The sequence below is a fragment of the Pelodiscus sinensis genome, chromosome 21 (assembly GCF_052426305.1).
Source record: "Pelodiscus sinensis isolate ZL-2025 chromosome 21, ASM5242630v1, whole genome shotgun sequence".
Lineage (NCBI taxonomy): Eukaryota > Metazoa > Chordata > Testudines > Trionychidae > Pelodiscus > Pelodiscus sinensis.
In genome coordinates, this window is record NC_143072.1 from 25,047,646 (window position 1) to 25,066,918 (window position 19,273).

At 38.8% G+C, this 19,273-nt stretch overlaps 1 protein-coding gene across 15 annotated transcripts in view; it reads left to right on the plus strand.

Moving 5' to 3' along the window:
• The window catches only part of NCOR1 (nuclear receptor corepressor 1), a 113,118-nt gene that overhangs the window by 12,110 nt on the left and 81,735 nt on the right, over positions 1–19,273 (plus strand). For 9 of the 15 annotated variants that reach the window (XM_075904320.2, XM_075904332.2, XM_075904319.2 and 6 more), the window contains 6 exons: positions 6,225–6,402; positions 10,893–11,029; positions 11,517–11,576; positions 13,246–13,441; positions 16,704–16,886; positions 17,778–17,891. In XM_075904320.2, the coding sequence (XP_075760435.2) occupies positions 6,295–6,402; positions 10,893–11,029; positions 11,517–11,576; positions 13,246–13,441; positions 16,704–16,886; positions 17,778–17,891 (798 nt within the window). In that variant the 5' untranslated portion in view covers positions 6,225–6,294. Of the gene's footprint in view, positions 1–4,332; positions 4,555–6,224; positions 6,403–10,892; positions 11,030–11,516; positions 11,577–13,245; positions 13,442–16,703; positions 16,887–17,777; positions 17,892–19,273 lie in introns of those variants that run through there. The other 6 variants (XM_075904326.2, XM_075904336.2, XM_075904327.2 and 3 more) reach the window with 2 other exon arrangements.

The following is a 19,273-nucleotide window of genomic DNA, read 5'->3' on the forward strand; positions in this document are numbered from 1 at the left end:
GAAGATTTCTTATTAATTGCGGTTAAAATATGGAATGATTTAACTGGATTTGATTGATATATTTTAAAGTTCTGAGTAATTGGAAAGAAAACGCAACAGCATTGTGTTGTGCGATTTCTCCCCCCTCCCCCCCCGACAATATGGTACTATTCCCAGTGGTTTTCTGAGGGCCCCATATGCTTAAGACATTTCTAATTAACTGAGCAGCGTGATTATACACTATGAATAGGACATTATGTGCTTCATGGTTTGATATCTTAATAGAAATAGGAATGGCAATTCTTGTGATCATACCCTCTCTCTACAAAAAGAATGTTATCCGTAACTTAAGACTAAAGTCTTCAAGGACAGTTCAGTTTTTTTAATAGGTTTCTTGTCACAGAAAATGGAGAAAGCAGTATAAATTTATGGCATTACAATAAAAGAAAACAAGTAACTTACAATAAAATGCTAATTACAATTTTTTAAAAAATGCATTATTTTAATTTATCATGATAGCATATGTTCAAGTGCTCTGGACGTATTCATGTCATTTCTGAGATTTCAAGAACAAAGTAATATATAATCCACAACACTTATGAAAAGGATCTTAAGGTTTTTAAAAAATACATTTTATTCTTCAAAAGTGTTTTCTTAGTTGTATTATGGAATTTCCTAACATGGTTAATGCCTTATATGAATTATTGATGCTGATCTAGTAGAGAACTCAATTACATTTAAAAAAAAATTACTATAAAAGTTATATGTACTTTGAAAAGAATCCTTAGTCTCTTGTGGTTGTCTCCAACAGAATGCACATTGCAAGGTCTGGAGGGTACAAGTGGAGTATGTCTACTACAGGATAAACCAGTGTGTGCTTGGAAACCCGCCTTTTGATTGCTTCCTGAGTTAAAGCAAAGAGTGCTCTGTTTTGGAGTTGGCCTCTTCTGTTAATGTTTATGTAGCTAAATGTTCTAATTTATTGTGCAATTCTGTAATACTTAGCAGGGAAGTTTATTCTAAAACTTAGTCATCTGAAACACTGATCAAGTGGGAGCCCTTACTATCTGTTCTTGTTTGTTAAATTAAAATTCTTCGTTGCTGTTTTTCTTGGCATTTCCATCTCATGACACCATTAATAATAAGGCTGATAACTGCATGACTCTCATGTATAAAGGGATTGAGACTGGTAAAGATGAGTCTGAGTTTGTACAATCATCAGTCAGGAATCAGAATCCTAGGACTAGAAGAGATCTCAGGAGATCATTGAGTCCAACCCCGTACCCGAAGCAGGACCAACCCAAACTAAATCATCCCAGCCAGGGCTTTGTCAAGCTGGGACTTAAAAACCTCTAGGGATGGAGATTCCACCACCTCCCTAGGGAACCCATTCCAGAACGTCACCATCCTCCTAATGAAATAGTTTTTTCTAATCTCAAGTCTAGACCTTCCCCCACTGTAACTTGAGACCATTGTTCCTTGTTCTGCCATCTGTCACTGGGAACAGCTTCAGCTCCATCTTCTCTGGAACCTCTCTTCAGGAAGTTGAAGGCTGCTATCAAATCCTAACCCCCCTCGCTCTTCTTTTCTATAGACTAAATAAGCCCAAATCCCTCAGCTTCTCCTCGTAGGTCATGTGCTCCAGCCCCATAATCATTTTGGTTACCCTCTGCTGGACCCTCTCCAATGTGTCCATCTTTTCTATAGTGGGGGGCCCAGAACTGGATGCAGTACTTCAGATGTGGGCTCACCAATGCCGAATAAAGGGGAATAATAACTTCTCTGCATCTGCTGGAAATGCTCCTCGTAGTGCACCCCATATGCCGTTAGCCTTCTTGGCTACAAGGGCACACTGTTGATTCATATCCAGCTTCTCATTCACTGTAATCCCCAGGTCTTTTTCCGCTGAACTGCTATTTAGCCAGTTGGTCCCCAGCCTGTAACAGTGCTTGGGATTCTTCCATCCCAAGTGCTGGATTCTGTACTTGTCCTTGTTGAACCATGGAGTTTTAGGAGATGTATTATAGCCATAGTCCAACTGTGATATTCTGTTTGTTGTTTTGGGAAGATAATGGATCTGACTTTTACCTACTTCGATATTTTTAAACTGATTTTTACTGTTTCTATTTCCTTTTCCATATATTTTTCACCACTGCAATTCAGAACCTGACAGTTGCAAATCTATCCTCTGTTCCTTGCCTTCCACTAATCACAGCCTGGGTGCAGTTTAATGAACCTACTAACTTGCATGACAGTGGCCTTAACTCCAAATAGCAGTCTGGCTTTGCAAGCTTCCAGATTGTGATTGACAGCGGAGAAAGGAGTGGCAATCTAGGTCTTGTTTCGCTCTCTCTTCTGTGGAGGACTTGGGAGATCTCAGCATGCAAATCCAGGAATGCTACAGTCACTGTTCTTGGGCCCAAACATGCATTATAGTGTGCTCCCATCTGTAAATGCTTGTTTCTCAGCACCAGAGCTAGTGTTCCACTGTCTGCAGCTGCTTTATGAATGACATCAGCAGTCTGGGCTTTTTTCCACTATGTCCATCAACAAACTCAAGGATATCCTCATTGTGATCCTATGTGTTTCAATAGTTCCTACAGATCTACAAATACAATCATGTGACCTGTATTAGCACTATTATCATGAATATTAGTAAGTCTGTGGGCTCCATTCTTCTGGCAGAGGATAAAAATCATCATGTAGGTTTGTGGATTTTTTTAAAAAATAATGAAAATTATGGAATGTGGGAGATGTTCCAGGATGGAACAAATTGCACCCCTAGAATTTGACCTCTAGTTCCCAAAAATTATAGATTGAATCCTTGCTATCTCACAAAACACTGACAATATCCTGGAAGCCATTGTGCCAGATGGTGGTACATGACACACTTGGATAATCTACCCATGATGCACTGTGCTTTATATCCATGCAAAAGTACTCCTGGTTAGTATGTGCATCGCTGATGCAATCAGCCAAGTATGCAAATGCACTGATGTACAGTGGTTGTATGATGATGAAAATGTTATGGGCCAAAGTTTTTGGAGAAGACATGGTCTCTATTCTCCATTTCCCAGCTTGCTTGTGGCCTGAATTACCCCTTCTAATACCATTTCTGCTATTTTTTTCTCTAGTCTCTTCCCTCCCTCTCAAGTTTGAGCTGTAAAGCTATTATTATTGTCAAAAATGGAAGTTGGCACGTTTTTAGTTCACACTGAGGAAGTCACTGGAAAAAACAAATGACTGGGCATTTTCACATATACAGTATTAAGTTTCTAAAGTTGCTGATGTTTCTCTGGAGTCAGAACACCAGTGGTGTGTTAGAGAGGGTAATCATGTCTCTTTTGTGCTCTAGCCCCTATTTCTTCTACTCTCAATCTGAGACTCAGATTCTGTTCCCCTAATAAAAATAGCATCTTTGCATGTCATTGTCCAACCAATAGAAACAAGATGTGCTGCCTGTAGGTTTTCACACAGGATTTTGTTTGTCATTTCCTTTTTTGTTTTCCTGCATCCTTTAAATGTGGTCAAATTAAATATTTTTTAATAAAGTTACTAAACAGAAATTTAAACATTCATTTTTCCCATTTATGCTGTTTGTTACACAAAGATTTCACTTAGCTAAGATTCTGAATGGAGACTATTTACTTCCCTGTGATAAGTCAGTTTGTGGTCAGGTTTCACTTGCATTTTGTTAGATTATTGCTTCATGTGCATGTCTAGTGTGCTGCAATGTTTGAGTTGTCAAAGCTATTCTAGAATGTCTACCTAGCTCTTTTAAATATTTGGATTTTAAAAAATAGATTCAGCTTTATTGAAATTTGTTGTCAAACCCCCAAATATCCCTTGAATTCAACTTTAAGGCTCATTAGCCACCCACAATCAGGAAACATAGACAAGTGTTCAAGGATTTTATTTCTCAATTGTGCCCTCAAGTGTGGATTAAAGTAGCATTTAGAAGCATGATCACTTTCTCATTTTTTTTCCTGCTATGTTAAATACTTAACACTTTTGTGTAATACTGTGAAAGACTAAAGATACACATTGACAAATATGTTTCATGCAAACAGGCTGAAAAGGCACATTACAGTTATGCTGTTGGACAAAAGAGTAGTACTAAAGAAAAAGTGTTTTGTATTTAAATAAGACTGTAGAGACCATATGTAAGAGTACTGAGATTAGTTGTTCATGGTGTCTTATGTTGCTAAACAGATGGAGTTTTTTCAACATGTGTACCTTCCTCCTTGGACGCAAGTGATAATAACTGAGTTTTTTAATAATCATAGCTATTTGGATATCCAGTAGCGATGAGAATTCCTGAGCCTGCTTGACTGATTTTTGAATTGTATTTAGACAGATTCTTGGTGATGGATGGATGTTTAAGTGCTAATTCTTCAAAAAGAAAAGTGCTGGTTCTTCCTACAAGCAGTAAGACTACAACACTTGGGAGCACCCCGCAGTTCTGTAGTCCACAGTGGAGAGACAGAGATTGCTAACAAGGCTGCCACTTTTAAAGCTGCCTTTTATGCATACCTGTCTGCTAAACTGAGCCTGCCAACATGCCATTCAATAGTGGTAATTTCTTATGGTATATCTACACTATGCAGTTTTTAGTGACAATACTGTGTCAACACAGCCCTGTTGCTAAAAGCCAGTTTGTGAAAATGGTGACGAAATATCCCCTACAAGCAATTTTAACTTTGTCAGTAGACAAAGTAGTATTCACATTTTCACTTGCCACAGCAAAACTCTCATTTATGGGGGGGGGGGGGGGTGAGATTGGGGAGAGGGAATTAAGCACCCAAGTGCAGTGATACACACCTTTAGGGTCTAATAGAACTGGTGAATGATAGTGAATACTGGGCCATCTGGCTTCACACTCCAAAAGGAAGTACAGAACCATTCATATACATTTTTAAAAAAAGGGTCCCAAAGAAAAAAGGTGAATTTAGTAGGGATGTTAGTATGTAATTGTGAATAGTTATATAATTGCATCAAATTTTAGTGGTTACATGACTAATTGAGAGTCCCAAGGGTGGGACTGGCAGCCAGTGTGTTTCTGGCCCCACTTCTGGGCTGTGTCCAGACTCAGGGTTTTTTTCGAAAAAAGTAGCCTTTTTTCGAAAAAACTTCACCTGCGTCTAGACTGCAGCCGCGTTCTTTCGAAATTAAATCGAAAGAATGTGGCTTTTCTTTCGACGGTGGTAAACCTAATTCCACGAGGAAGAACGCCTTCTTTCGAAAGTGCTCTTTCGAAAGAAGGCGTTCTTGAAAGCAAACAGGCTTTTTAGAAAGAGAGCATCCAGACTCACTGGGTGCTTTCTTTCGAAAAAGCGGCTTGCTTTTTCGAAATTCCGCGTGCAGTCTAGACGCTCTCTTTCGAAAGAGGCTCTTTCGAAAGTATCTTTCAAAAGAGCCTCTTTCGAAAGAGGCTTGCAGTCTAGACATAGCCCTGGGGAGCCCCCTGTTATCTTCTGCTGCTGCCTCTCTATCAGAGGCAGCAGCACTGGTTTGCGGGGGGAGCCAGTTTGAAACCCAGCTCCCCGTGCAGACTGGTTTCCACCTGCTGCCCCATGCTATTGCCTCTGATAGGGAGGCAGCAGTATGGGGAGGCAGTAGCCCCTGTCTGGGGGGGGGGGGGTCCGAGCTTCCCGCAGACTGGCTGCTGCCAGAGAGCAGTCTCCCCACCATGCTGCTGCCTCTCTTAAAGGCAGCAGCATAGGGGAGCAGGCAGCTCCACAAAGCCATTGCCTCCTCCACCGCTGTCTGATACAGAGACAGCAAGATGTGGGGGGGATACAAATTGTGAGTAATTACACGATTAACCGAGAAGCCTAGGCTTATCAGTTAATTTTGTCAATCGCCTACATGTTGACATCCCTAGAATTTCATTTAACTGTTTGGCTATATAAGTTATTATAGTTACAACTCTCTTCGTATCTTTAAGTGACCTATTTAAAAAGTAAAATCTTTCATATTAAATTGGTGTCTGTTAAAATGATATATTTTGACAACACAATTCTCAAGCCATTTTGTAGTTAATGCTGACCCCTCTGTTTTTGAGCTCATTTAAAAACAGCTCACAGGATTTAAATTAGAGCAGCCTATTGAATAAATGTATTGGGTGCACAGGGAAGCTTTTACTGGTAATGGTTGTTTTGCTTAGGAGACTATGGCTATAATGTGTTGGAAGTACATCTGGTGCTTTATTGCTTATCGGTGTTCTTTTTTTTTTTTTCCTTTAGGCAGTTTCCTAGAAACATGATTGCTTGCTGGTGTTGATCTCTCAGCTTTGTGAATACTCCTTCTCTGATAATGTCAAGTTCGGGCTATCCTCCTAATCAAGGAGCGTTCAGCACAGAACAGAGTCGTTATCCTACTCACTCTGTCCAGTACACCTTCCCTAGCACTCGACATCAGCAGGTAAGGCGCAAGACACTCTACAGATTACAACCTGAACCTGTCATTCAGGTATATGTTCATGCCAAAGGAATATTTTTACCTACTTAATCCTAGGCCAAGGAAGTTTAGCAAAAACAATATTTCAATGTTCTGTACCTAGTTAAAACTCGTGAGGGGGATTTACCAGTTATGTCCGGTCTTCCTTTCATGGAGTTTGGTCAGTACACTTTGTTTAATTAGAAGTATTAACCTTAATGTGGAATATAGTTTTAAATGTTTCAGGCCATGTTTTGATAGTTTATCTAAAAGGTGTCCTTTCCCGCATTATATTGCTCCTTAACTCCATAATGAGGTATTGATTCAAAGGGATTTGAGTTTATCCTTCCTTTCTGTAGCAATAGAGTTCCTGTGCTTTGGTGAGTAGCAAGGTTGTTATGATGGTATATTAGTAGTAGTCTACCAAAACACTAAAACTGTGCCGGCATTATAAGTGAAATGTTCAGATTGTAAGTTATGTGCCTACTTCCTATTTTCATTTCTGTAAATCCCCTCAAGAAAAATATTATCTGTTTCAGTGTTTAGTTTGTCTTAGTGTGAAAAGTGAGTAGAGTAGCAATATATATTTGGCAGATAGAAAATTTTCTCTCTAAAATAAGGCAGTCTTTTTTTGATTCTCACTTCCTCTGGTTTTATTTTTAATGTTGAAAACTCAGATGTAAATATATGTAAACCAGAGAGGAATGAAAGAGGAGACATTTTGACCACTGAGCAAAGCTGCTGCCAATTTTGGTTTGCTAAATAGTTGATCAAAAAAGTTTCTTTTCTACATTAGATTTTAGAAACTGTATATATTTTCTGTTTGTTGGCTTGACTCTCTTGGAATAAATCAAGATTTAAATGTTTGTTGAGTATAATACCATATATTCTTTAATATAATTTTTATATATTTGTGGTGGGTTTTGTCCTAAGTGAAACACACTGTCCCTGATGAACTCATTGACAATTTTCTTCTTTGGTCTTACTTTTAATTTACTAATGTTTAATTACTAGATTAGGTGTAACCAACTTGGAGAGAGGCTGAATTTCTGTGCAATGGATGCTCTAGTTTTCCAAAATGTGCAAAGATGAATTTTTGACAAATCTAGCAACATTTTCTGGGTTAAAAAGTGACCTGTCAAATGCTATGGTTCCTACAAGTGCCATAGGAGGTCAATCACAAGAAGGATGGGAACTTCTCTACACGGGGCCCAGGAGCTTTCCATAAGAGCTAATCATTGCCTCTCTCTTCCTCCCCTCTAAGGACATCAGGCTAGATCCCTAGCTGTACCAGAGCAATATCTGGTACACCTAGATTAGGGATGTGACTGGGTAACTTGTTACCCAGTAAGCATCAGTGTTACTGGGTAATGCTTATGGGGTAATGATTAACTGGTTCCCTTACGGGGTAATGAGTAACTGGTTCCCTGGGAGCAGCAAGGATGTTAAGAGGTGGGTAATTGGCTAATTGTGTAGTTGATACAATTTGTATCGACTACATGAGTCAATAAGGGAAGGCACACTGTCTTTGCTTGCGCTCGGTCCAGGAGCTGCCCCTGCTGCGTCTCTGCAGTTTAAATGTAGTAGGAGCTGGGTGTATGTCGCCACGGACAGGGGCTGCTTTGTGGCAGCCTCACTTGATACAGAGGCAGCAAGGATGGGGGGAAATGTGAGCAGTCGAGTAGTTGACTTGACTAGTTGCTTACATCCCTACCCTGCAGCAAGTGGAAGGCTGCTCCAGCCCTTCCAGGTGCCTGTGAGAGCCCTGTGGGCTGAGAACTGCTCCAGTCAGGCTAGAGCGATCCTCCACCTGGGATCCCGCTTAGTCGGCTAACTAGCTAAACATTAGGTTAACCTAACATTTAATTGTTTAACTGATTAATCGGGATTTTGCATACCTAACCTGGATGTATGGAGAGTAATGTGGGTTTACAATTTTACTTTCCCACTCTCCCGCCTCCTTCTAGCTATCAAGTGACAGCAGGAGACAAACTGCCCTTTGGAGCAGGTTGTTCAACTTGGGGCAGCTCTAGCTTGTGCCCATGAATAAGTCTCTTGCTGACTAGGCTTACCATAATAGATTGCACTCTGGCCTTGTCCTCATTCACCTCAAACCTGCCCTAGAATGCCCCCTATGCCACGTTAGCTAGGAAAGACTGTTGTAGGGTTTTCTATGCCGGGATTCCCTTTCACTAGGGAAATCCTGAGCTGCTGCCATTATAGAATCATAGAACTCTAGAACTGGAAGGGACCCTTGAGAGGTCATTGAGTCCAGTCCCCTGCCCTCACGGCAGGACCCAGTACTGTCTCGACCATCCCTGATAGTTGTCTGTTTAACCTGCTCTTAAATATCTCCTGAGATGGAGATTCCACAACATCCCTAGGCAATTTATTCCAATGTTTAACCACCCTGACAGGTAGGAAGTTTTTCTTAATGTCCAACCTAAACCTCCCTTGCTGCGATGTAAGCCCATGGTTTCTTGTCCTATCCTCAGAGGCCAAGAAGAACAATTTTTCTCCCTTCTCCTTGTGATACCCTTTTAGACACCTGAAGACCGCTATCATGTCCCCTCTCAGTCTTCTCGTTTCCAAACTAAACAAGCCCATTTCTTTCAGTCTTCCTTCATAGATCATGTTCTCTAGACCTTTAATCATTCTTATTGCTCTTCTCTGGACCTTCTCCAATTTCTCCACATCTTTCCCGAAATGTGGTGCCCAGAACTGGACACAGTACTCTAATTGAGGCCTGATCAGCACAGATTAGAGCAGAAGAATGACTTTTTCTGTCTTGCTCACAACACTCCTGTTAATGCATCCCAGAATCGTGTTTGCTTTTTTTTACAACAGCATCACACTATTGACTCATATTTAGCTTGTGGTCCACCATGACCCCAGATCACTTTCAGCAGTACTCCTTTCTAGACAGTCACTTCCCATTCTGTTTGTGTGAAACCGATCCTTCCCAAGTGGAGTACTTTGCATTTGTCCTTATTAAACTTCATTCTATTTACCTCAGACCATTTCTCCAGATCATTTTGAATTATGGAACTTTATGTTCATGTTGCATCACTAGAGTGATGCAAAAGAGAGTCAAGAAGGATTGAAGATTTGGCCTTTGGTCACTGACGGTGAATAGGATACATTTCTTTGCTTATGAGCTGGTTGATAGAGTTGTTGAGGGTTATTTTGCATGTTCAGAGTTAATGTTCATTGCATTTTAAATAGAATGGAAATATGTAAAAAGACCCAGTTAGAAGAAATGCTTTTGCTTAGATTAATGACTCCTAGACCTCCCATTGATTGTAAACTCTGAATTGCATCTTTTGCCTGTTCTATATTGTGCTGAATGTGGTAATATATTTCACAATATCTTGAGCTGCAAATACAGGAAACGGATACCCCAGAGGCAACCCCCTCAAAAAAAAAAAACCCATAATGTCACTTGTGATTTGGGTTCATGAAGGTAAATTGGGGGGGGGGTGTTATTCTGTTGCATGTTTCATGGTATTGTCATTGAATTTGGTTAAGAATTGCTGGTGATGTGTCTTTAGTAGCAAACATTTAGCTTCTAAAAGATTAAAAATCTTACATTCTGATATTTGTATTTTAAAACCTGTTTGAAACACCAAATTTCAATGGTTGCCGGAGGATCTTCAAAAATGGAGAAGTTGTGTGGTAACTGGACAGTTTAAAGCCCTCTGTATGTTGAGTTCTGATACTTCAATGGATAATATTCTGTATTCATGATGTAGCATTGGGGAAGTAAAACTTTCTTTTCAGTCATGTCTAAAACAATGTTTTAAAAAGTATACTGTTAATGAGAATATCTGCACTGCATCTTTGCAACTGTTTCCCATGTGATTGTTGCAGCTAATCTCTCCTGAACAACTGGAGCTAGATATTAATGTCATGCCATTTGCAAGTTGTGATCCCAAGCTTTCCGATAGCACAGAGCTTTCGTTTATCATAATCTCTGCGTTTAATTCTGTGTCAAACTTTTAGTTAACAAAGCTCTTCTGGCACTTTTCCAGGACTGAGCATATGGAGTCCTGGACCTATAACAGGTCTAATTTAGTCCCTGTAGTTGTCTGCCAGTGTGTAGCTGCAATCATTTTCTCCTAGATAGGTTTGAATATAGTCACTGAGAATGAATGTGAATTTCACTCTAGTTATTTCCTTTATATTACTGCCAATTCAGGCCACCTTTCTTTTGGCTCCAAATTAGTTTGCAGTTTCTGTTATGACTGTGAACAGTGGATTTTGTGATTACACTTTGCCAATATATATTTTTTTGGAGATCCAAAAATAATTTGTTAAACCTTACATTTAAGACTTAACTGTTGGCTTGAAGCAGGGCTGTGGTAATCTGGTCTTGATTTGCAAGAATTATTCAGAAACCATGATTTCTTAATCATATGTGATGTACCTTTTGAATTTTCATTCTTGCTTACATGTCAGGATTATTTTTCATTTAGGAGTTTGCAGTTCCCGATTATCGTTCTCCTCATCTGGAAGTCACTCAGGCAACCCAGCTCTTACAGCAGCAGCAGCAGCAGCAGCAACTTCGTCGACGGCCTTCCTTGCTTTCTGAGTTCCATCCTGGCTCTGACAGGTAAGGGCATTCTTTATTTCTTTTAGATACAAGTGAAATCAGTTGTGATTTGAGCCAAACTTTATAAAAAGGTATATATTAATCATTAAAAAGTCTGCTTCCACAGTTTTTGATTAAGGACTTGGGTTTATAAAACACAGGGTTCTCCAGTAACTAACAGTGTTAGTGTTAGTTGTAATGGTATTTGACAATATTTTATAATAGTCTTTTTTAAAACCAGTTTTAAAACTTGCCAGCCCACTTGGTTTAAATAAGATGTTTGTTTTCCGAGTTAGGAAATGACACTTGTGCTTCACTTCCCTTCTCCTCTCCCAACAACTTTCTTAGCAAGCAACTGAGAACCCTCATGCACATCAAACTTGTTGTTTAGAAATATTTTGGCCATATGTGTGTAATGTTTGTTTTTTTGAGATACAGTGACAAGTGATGTTATACAGCACAATTAAAGCATCATCACAGTGTGAATATTATCCATCATGTTTCCTAGATTTCACTGGGATAAAATTCATACACTTGAATATTCAGCAGAGGGTATTTGTCTGTCTAGGTAAGTAAGAAGCAGCAGAGCTAGTTGGGTGGTTTCATTTGTCATAACAGTATACAATATGTAAATGTGGTGCAAAAGTGCAAGCAGTTGGTGATTTTTTTAAATGAAAGAATAAAACAGTTTAATCACTTGAGAGTTCAGAGTTAAATGTTCTTGGAACTGTTTTTCAAGTTTGTTCATTAAACCAGTCCTGCTTTTGTATGGTAAATGGATATGACTGCTGTCCTGGCTCCAGCATGTGAATAGTGAAGAGCTATAGTTGGCTGTTAGTCATGAGAACTGGTGTCCTTTTTTTTTTTTTTTAAATAAAATTGGTTTGTGTTAAATCAACTAAATATGCTTTGTATGGATGTAACTTAAATTGGTAAATGCCAGCTAAATACTGATTAACATTTATTAAACAATTGTATTTAACTGGATATACAAGTAAGCAATGTGCAGTGTGCTTTGAATATCAAACTTGGAAATAATCATAAAGATTAATTCAGCCACAGATCTGAATGAGATTTTAATAATCTGAATACATTTTAGATACTGGGAGTGCCTAACAGTATGTAGGGGGAAGTTAAGTATTGTGATTGTTTTGCTTATTTATTGGTATATCACATTCTGATGCACAGAGTTATCATAGTCCTTGCAGTGAGATGAATCTGTACTCCTTCTGCCTTGTTCTTTATGCTACTTAAAATGTAGTGTTGTTGCTCATGGCTCACTCTGATCACCGATCAGAAGTGGTATATGATGATCATTACTCGAGTGATATTTAGTATTTAAAATAAATGAATAGTTCCCTGAAGCTGAATGCTAAATTGGAATATTCTCAGAAATAATTCCCAGATACTGGGACTGAGATAAATTTGTCTTCATCTTGCATTTTACAAAGAAGATAGCTGGGTTTGGTTTAGTAACATCTTAAGTACCAGAGTGCTTTGATAACCTAACAGCAGGTAATAAGACAAAAAACTGCTGTAAAGAGCTCTTTCACTAGTGTTGGCAAAATACAGGAAGCTACTGTCCTCTCTTTGAAAAATCTTCTAAGAAGGTGTTGAAGCATGTTATCTTATTGACATCCTGTGTAATTCACTGCAAAGAAGCTATGAAAAAATGAGTAGGAAGAGTCACCAAATGACTTCCCAGCCCCCAAAATAGATGATAGTGCTCTACTGACAAGTATTTGAATTTGAGTGTGATGCAAACCCAGTTCCAAGTAACTTAATTTACTAATTTAGATACTACTTATGTGTACTTAAAATTTCTTCAGAAATGTTGCATAATTCTATGGAATGCAATACTAAACTTAATGATGTGAAGTCTTTTGAATGCTCTTTCTTGAGCCATATCTTTTTTCTGAAATACTTGTTGTAATGACATAAGTATTTGTCATTTTGTGGCCTCCTGTCAAGTGATGGGCATTTAAATGGTATCTTTGTGGGGTTCAACTCACTTTTAGGCAAAATTCATTTTAAAAATAAAAGCCAATGTTCTGTAACATACCACTTTAAGCTTTTGCCCTTTTCACCATCTAGGAAGAGTTAGTGACACACTCTTCCTGATAGACTTGAAAAGGAATACAACCACCAAATAATGCCCTATATAGAGTTTTTGGTATAGATGTATATTTTTCATTTAAATATTTTTACAATCTCTTTTTTTTTTAAATGTTCTTTAGGCCTCAGGAAAGGAGAACTGGTTATGAACAGCAATTTCACCCTGGTCCATCACAGACTGATCACGATGCATTGGAATCTAAGCGACCACGTCTTGAACAAGTTTCAGATTCCCATTTTCAGCGTGTTAGTGCTGCTACTGTCCTGCCTTTAGTACATCCTCTACAGGAGGGATTGCGATCTGCAGATATTAAGAAGGTAAACACAGTGTTTGTTGTAATACTGAAGGTCTGTCTTGCTTGTTGTGTTTTGAAAATTGATTGGGTGATTATTTTAAAGATTGTTGTGGATGAAAATAGTATTAACTTAAAAATTGTATCAACAAACCGTTTCTGTGGTGAGTATTTGGATATTGACTGCTCACTAAGTAGAAACCTGTTTTGTTCACGGAGCATAATGTCAAGTTATAGTAGTATGTTGTGACAAAGTGGGGATTTTATTCACCTTATGTTGTTTGTGAGTGCTGCTATCATATAGTAACCTTGTGTGTGTCTGTTTCCCTGGGCAGTGCACCACTGCCAAGATGGTGATGGGAATTTTGTGTGATAGTCTCCCCAGGAATGCAGTGGCTGATGCCCATTGTAACCAGAGCCTAAGAGCGGGTGCGACCAAGTGATGCCTTTTGCCTGGGAAGCAGGACAAAGGTTGGAGGGCTGGGACCAGGAGCTTGGGAGTGAGTCGGTCTCTGTTGGCTTGGGAGGGTCCCTGGCTCTGGGCCCCTCCCCCAAAGATGGATTGCACTGACTGCTTCTGGTTACTGCACTGACAAGTCTGTTCTACACTATTTCCCTGTTGCTTAATAAACCTTCTGTTCTGCTCCTGGCTGAGTGTCACATCTGACTGCGGATGGGGGTGCAGGATTGGTGACTCCCTCACACCTTGGTGACATATGTTCACTAGCTATGTTTTGGAGTAGTAAAAAACCATCCTAGTAAGTTGCATAATATGCTTGAAAGTTTCCTTGTTTTTAGTACAGAATGTTGGAACACTCAACTTATAGCTGACACTCAGGTTTAATTTTTTTTTTAATTGCTTCAGCTATCCTATCTGTAGGCTTCTGTTGGAAAAGTATTAGTGTAGCGATCTCTCCTCTAGTCCTAAACTGCCAGCAGATGGTTACAGAACAGCTGAAATGTCATCTAGGAGTTGCAGAGAACCCCTGATTTTTTGTTGATTTTAAATGAATTGTTGGGATGCAACATCTTTCAGGATCAGGCCCAAAGTATTCTTTAATTTTCCCTCTGCAAACCTCCAAAATACATCCTTGTATTTGGAAATATAATAGGCCTAGAATGTAGTCAGTTTATTTAAATGAAAAGTGTTACCCTTTTGTGACTTTTTGCATGGGAGACTGAGAGGCAGAGTTGCCCACTGATTATGGGGTTGGGGCTCAGGACGCCTAGGCTTTATTTCTGGCTTTGCCGCTATTTGGCAATTCACTTAAACCTCTCTCTGCCTCTGATTCCCCTCCCACTGAATGTCATATCAGCTTGGATTCTTCACGGTTATGCGCTGTGGGCTCTGCAATATAAAGCTTTTACTGCAGAGCCTGCAGCTCAGCAGACTCCTCCGTAGCGGGACAAACCGTCCTGAGTCCTGGCCCTGCTCTCATGAAGCCAGTTGCTCTGTGGGCCCTACACTACAAGCTTTATACTGTACTGCAAAGCCTGTAGCACCGGGTGGGATCCAGTGCATGCTGGAAGCTGGCTTTTAAGCCAGCTCCCAAAGTGCACTGTTTCCCACCTGCAACCCTGCTCCCAGGGAGCCGGTATGTAACCGTTACAGGCAACCAATGAATTCGTGCTTATTGGTTAACTGTTTCAGTGGTTACACAATTACACCCCAACTGCATACTATCATAATGCAAATAATACATAATATAAACATATTACTTGAACAATCTTAGGTTTTCGTTCCCCTCTTTCACAGTGGAAATAAATCTTTGCATCAATGAAGAATAACATATTTTCATAATAGATAATCTGCCTTTCCCTGTAGGAGTAAGAGTTCCCTTTTTGCAAAAAGTATTGTGAGAAAACGTGACTACTGAGATTTTAACTCCTGACACTCAAACTGTGTTTAGAAGAGAACAACATTTTGTGCTAGCTAGAGCAAGGAATTGTAAATCAGGTTACAGGAGTTCTGCGTCTGACTGTGCCAATGACTTGCTTAGATCTACACAAGTTATTTAACTTTTGTGCCTAAATTTTTCCCTCTATACCAAGCTACCTACTGGATGTTATAGGTTTTTTTAATCCCTAGCTGAAAGGTTGTATAAAATATAAATAGGTGAAACATTTATCTACATTGAGCATGAATTGTAATTAGTGGCCAAGAGTCTAAAATGTGTGTGCCTAAAGTTGTCTGGTCTACACGCACACATTGCACTGACTAAATCTGTTTCTAAATTAGTCTAGTTAAACTTATGTAGCTCTCCTTTGTAGATTCTCTTAAATCAGAAAAAAGTTGGATACATCTGTTGTAGAAACTTGAGTTAAGCTGTTGCAATTTGTGTGTATATCGACTAACCTGATGTTTCCTAAATGTGTACTTAAGCACTTAAAATGTGGACTGCATTTTTAATGTTGGCTTCAATGGAATATGCTTGGGTGCTCAGCATTTCAGAAAATGAGGCAATTCATTTTTTATTAGGTGCCTAAGTATGGATTCAATAGTGAATAGGTGGTACCCATTCTTTAACAAATATTGGATAGTGTATTTTTATACTGCCTTTGTTTGTCTTTTCATATTCTAAATACAGCATCTTTTTGAGAGCTAAAGTAAAATTATATTACCATGATCTTAATATCTTACTCTTTTGCATTATAAAAACAAGCTCTAAGGGGGCATTGGAGAAGCCAATCAGATAGGTGCAGTGTTACGTTTTCATTGTGAATAACTTTTATCCATGTAGCTTACTGAAATTCACCATCTCAATCTTGTACACGTTTTAAGGTAGCACCAGGAAATATAGAACTAAAGCAATTTGTTTCAGTGAGATTGGTTTGGGTGAGGCATATGTTTTCCAAGTTAGTCATTGGTGCATTCATGTCTGTCTTTAAACAAACTCTTCACAGGCATTCACATTAAAGAGTAGACCTCTGAAGACATAAGGCCCCATTTGGGACATTTTCTACTTGTAAATAGAAATTAAATTGTTAATGATGGATTTTAAAAGGATGAAATTGTGATCTCTTTATTGATTCTAAGGCTGCATGAAAAAAATAATAGGAAAACATGAGCACTTTTAGGAACTTAAATTAAACTTCCAGATTATCGTTGTTAAAGTGATTCAATCTAGGTAGTAGAATAGATGGCTGAAAGCTCTGGTCAATTTTATTTTAATTTATAATTGGAAAACTTTTTGTGTCTTACATAATACTTAGATAAATTATTTACATTGCAATCTCCAAATGTAGGTCTCGAATCTTAATATCAAATTGTTCCTTGTTTATTTAAGGAACCAGCTTTTGGAAGCAAGCATGAAGGGCCATCTTCTCCAATCGCTGGCCAGTCCTGTGGAGAGGACCAGAATGCATCACCTTCAAAACTGTCAAAAGAAGAGTTGATACAAAGCATGGATCGTGTAGATCGAGAAATTGCAAAAGTGGAACAGCAGATCCTTAAACTGAAGAAAAAGCAAGTAAGTCAGCTGCAAAGAACACCATAACAATGCTATTTTTATTTTCATTTGGCAGACCACAAAATTCAAGTTTTTTCAAAAATAAACCAAACTGCTTTGTCACAACATAAGTCAAAATTCTTGTTCTGCAAGCAGTTTACATAGTACAAACTTCTAAATGGGTTAGATATAATAATCTAGTGCAGAGGTTCCCAAGCAGGTATCACCTCCCGGATCTATCAGCTGCCCACACAATCCTTTCCAGATCTATGTTTACTCTCCTCATCACTGATTTTTTTCTTCTTCTTCTTAGCGCTCTCTCTTTAGCCATCTGTCCATAATTCTTATTCCAGCTTGTTAGACCTTAGATTAGACCACATAGAACTTGACTGGCCTCCTTATAATATTTACTGATACATTAGACCTTCTGGTCTGCCACTGTCACTTCCTTGGGTATAAAATACATGACTGCTTCTTTGAGTGATGTCCCCATAGGTGCTCCACTGTTGGTGTCAGGTTGTCCCAGTGCTGCAGATCAGAGTTTTTAGGGAGTGTTGCCTCCTCTTAAAAGCTTGAAATGTTGTGTTCCTTTAATATGTTGGTTGAAAGTTAAATATTTTTATGGGTAAACTACAATGCAGCAGCGTGCATTTAATTGACTCAAACCTGTCATTCTGACAGACATGTGGTACCTCAAAAAGGTTATTTAATTTACAAATATTAGTATAAAAATCCTGTCTTGTTGCCACTTCTGTTGGCATTAAACCTAGTTCATTCATACCTTGCAGATTAAAGGATGAAATGACAGGCACAGCAAACTGTTGATCAGATGCATGTTTTATCTCTGGTGACTAATTACTGGCTAGGGTAACATGGTGCGGATGGCTGATTTTGCTTTCTCTTGTCTCTTAGCAACAACTTGAAGAAGAAGCTGCTAAACCTCCAGAGCCAGAGAGGCCTGTCTCCCCTCCTCCAGTGGAACAGAAACACCGCAGTATTGTCCAAATTATTTATGATGAAAACCGGGTAAGTTTGCTTCTTGGTCTGGTTGGCTGAGTATGATTGCATATATCTACACATGGCGCTAATGTTCCTCCATTGTGTGTGTGTGTGTGTGTGTGTGTGTGTGTGTGTGTGTGTGTGTTCAGTCTTTTATATATGTTGCAGTCTTTTCATATTTTAACTCTTTTAATTATTTTTCAATCTTTTTCAACTTTTTTAATGACCAATCCTTGCATGAGATTTTCATTCCAAATCCCAGAATATTTTGAGCCATGAAGATGTTTGGTAAACAGAAGCAATGAAAACGAGTCTGTATGACCCCCATGTCTGAATTTATGCTTTGATAACATTTTAGATGTGCTTAGGTAAGATTTTTGCCTCTTGGCTTTCCTACGTCAGGGGTCGGCAGTCTTTGACTCTTAACTCATCAGGGTAATACACTGGCGGACTGAGACGTTTTGCTGATGTGAACTATCTGTAGGCACAATTTGCTATTCTTGACCAATGGGATCTGCAGGAAATCCTACTACACGATCCTAGATTACGTATTGCAGAAGTGCCTGATTATCCTATTAAGGAAAATGTCTTCCCCTCATTTTTACAGCAAACAGGGATCTAGTTTAGGATTCACTACTTATTGTCTAAAAAGCCCTATATAAATGAATTATTTAATGGATATAAGCTCTAAACAAGCAGTAAGCATGCTTTTTTAGTTGATAAATGGTATTTTTTCTTAACCAACTAGCCCTGAAGACTTTTTCTAAATTAATCTCATGCTTATTATGAGATTGCCTCAAATAATCGAATCCCATGAAGCACAGCGCACAAAAATGAAACGACTGAAGAAATTTACCAAAACAGTGGGCAGTGTTTGGGGATTGAATGGAAAAATTTAGCTTAATGTTTGTTACAAATGTTTGCTTCTGTTAACAGCATTTTGAGATGACTGTTCTCTATCATATGTTGCATATCTGCCAGTAGATGAGGAAACATTGTGGTGTTGGGCATTTAGTCCCCCTTTGAATGTTCTTGTTCCTAAATTGATCCTTGCATTTCAAAACTGGCTCATGGTATAAGAAATGCTGAATTTAAAATATAAAGCAATTTTAAAATAGATATTTGACTCAGCAAGGCCAGGATCTAATTTCATTGTATGTCTTGTACAATCCTAAGCATAGTGATGGTGCATGACTTGGCATGCATTTTTCAGAGTGCAGATATAACTAAGTTATTTCTGTTGCTTACTACACAACTATTGTGACATTTGCGTATGCAATACTTGTTTGGTTCTCTCTTTCCAACAGCTATGCAAGAAGGTAGTCCCCCTTAATAGCATCGTGGCTAGAGGGTGGATGTTGTAAGGGTATAACTCTTGATTTCAATGCTTAGCTGTACTTAGAGAATTT